The sequence below is a fragment of the Vitis riparia genome, chromosome 16, assembly GCF_004353265.1.
Source record: "Vitis riparia cultivar Riparia Gloire de Montpellier isolate 1030 chromosome 16, EGFV_Vit.rip_1.0, whole genome shotgun sequence".
Taxonomy (NCBI): Eukaryota; Viridiplantae; Streptophyta; class Magnoliopsida; order Vitales; family Vitaceae; genus Vitis; species Vitis riparia.
Genome location: NC_048446.1, coordinates 18,077,276 through 18,079,147, shown reverse-complemented (window position 1 = coordinate 18,079,147; position 1,872 = coordinate 18,077,276). Strand labels below are relative to the sequence as shown.

The 1,872-nt window shown below is 41.7% G+C and overlaps 1 protein-coding gene across 1 annotated transcript; it reads left to right on the top strand.

Annotated features, from left to right (window-relative positions):
* On the top strand, nucleotides 1-1,169 carry LOC117933687. Its single transcript, XM_034855173.1, has 3 exons — nucleotides 1-137; nucleotides 321-647; nucleotides 743-1,169. The coding sequence occupies exons 1-3, from the start codon at nucleotides 62-64 to the stop codon at nucleotides 898-900; spliced, it is 561 nt and encodes a 186-aa protein (XP_034711064.1). The 5' UTR covers nucleotides 1-61; the 3' UTR covers nucleotides 901-1,169.
* The last annotated feature ends 703 nt before the right edge of the window (nucleotides 1,170-1,872 follow it).

The window sequence follows — 1,872 nt, the reverse complement described above, 5'->3', positions numbered from 1 at the left end:
TCAACTCTCTGCCAAACTTCAGCTAAATTTTTGGCTTGTTTGGTGCATCAGAGCTGTGCCCATGGCTTCTAATTTTGGCTTGATGTCCCTGGCAGTCCTGGCTCTTACACTTGCTGTTTGTGTGCAAGGTTCTCTAGGTAAGAAACAATGGACTCTTTCATATTGGCTTTAAAATATTTTTTCATATTTCATACTGAAAATCAGCCTTTTTACAAGCACCCTTCATCTAAAAATCCCACTTTCCTTCCCATATTTGGGATGGGTTTTCATCAACTATATCAAAAGGTTTTAATCTAACAAATACTTGGTTGGTGGTGTAGGAGGAATAACATGTGAGAATCTGAACAAGGACACATGCGCCTACGCGGTGTCATCATCCGGTAAGCGCTGTGTGCTTGAGAAGCATGTGAGGAGGAGCGGAGAGGAAGCATATGTGTGCAGGACGTCGGAGATTGAGGCTGACAAGGCGAAGGACTGGGTGGAGAGCGACCAGTGCATTGAAGCCTGTGGGGTTGATAGGAAATCGCTCGGGATTTCATCGGATTCTCTCCTGGAGTGTGGGTTCACCCATAAGCTTTGCTCTTCTCAGTGCTATAACAGCTGCCCCAACATTGTTGATCTCTACTTCAATCTCGCTGCCGGTGAAGGTAACCTACAAACCAATCCTAAACGCCCGGAGACTAACATGCATGCCTTATTCTTTTCTCACGTAAAGATAGCTAACATTTGTGATAAATTGCAGGTGTATTTCTTCCAAAACTGTGTGAAGCACAAAGGGGAGATGCGAGGAGAGAAATGGCGGAGATCCGAAGTTCTGGTTTTGTGGCACCAGGGCCAGTATCAGGGGTCAATCCTGTGAAGTTCGGGGTTGCCCCTGCAGTGGCCCCTGCTTCATCATAGATTTTTATATAAAGTTTACAGTTAGAAACTTAATACACATGAAGGATTGGAAGTCAGTTAGTTGCTGCCATAATAAAAGGTTTGAATCAAAGTATTAGATGCCGGGCTTGAAGGGGGCTATATATCACTTTGGTGTGTTCAACTCTCAAGTCATGTACTGAGTGCGCGTAGAACAGGATAGGTATACATTTCACGAAACCATTCTAGTCAATAAGGTGATCCTCGTACTTCATTCACCATGATTGAAACATGTTTTGTTATTCACACAAGGTTATTACTTATGGTTGGTACACTCTATGGATTGTAATGGTTTCGAGAGATGAAATAAAATAAGTACTTGGATTGCATTGTCACTCAATTCAGAACCTCTTTGATGTATCATAATCTTACTACAATTTAAGGACAACTGCAAGAAAGGAAACACGACAAGAGAGGATGATGGTGTCTTCACTTCTCCTCTCTTTCTCATACGTGGGAAGTCAAAAACTTACTTCCATTGCCCAAAGAATCTACAGAGGATTGTCATCATCATATTACAATTCAAGGACAACAGCAAAAATGGAAAAACGACGAGAGGGGATGATGGTTTCTTCACTTTCTCTTCTCTTTCTCTTATGTAAGAAGTCAGAGACTTACTTCCATTGCCCATAACATCTACAAAGGATTGTCATGATCGTATTACAACTCAAGGGCAACTGCAAGAAATTAAGGAAAAACGACACGAGGGGATGATGATCTCTTCACTTTCTCTCCTCTTTTCTCATACGTGGGATGTGTGTCTCTCTTTATATATATGAGGCCTTGACCCAATGGGCTACAGGCCTGGTCAAGGTTTAAAAGACGAAGCGTACGCACAAAAATTCAACACAATATATGTTGACCTACAGTATAGAATGAAAGAACTCCATTCTAAATTCAATTGCCAGACAGGACTCACATGTTGAATCATACGAAGAAATTATATCGTACCCT

What these genes read in the sequence shown, in the direction of transcription:
- LOC117933687 (XM_034855173.1), top strand. Translation starts at nt 62, where the DNA reads ATGGCTTCTAATTTTGGCTTGATGTCCCTGGCAGTCCTGGCTCTTACA. An exon ending in TTGTGTGCAAGGTTCTCTAG is followed by an intron (nt 138 to 320) that starts GTAAGAAACAAT and finishes TTGGTGGTGTAG; the next exon opens with GAGGAATAACATGTGAGAAT. An exon ending in CAATCTCGCTGCCGGTGAAG is followed by an intron (nt 648 to 742) that starts GTAACCTACAAA and finishes GATAAATTGCAG; the next exon opens with GTGTATTTCTTCCAAAACTG.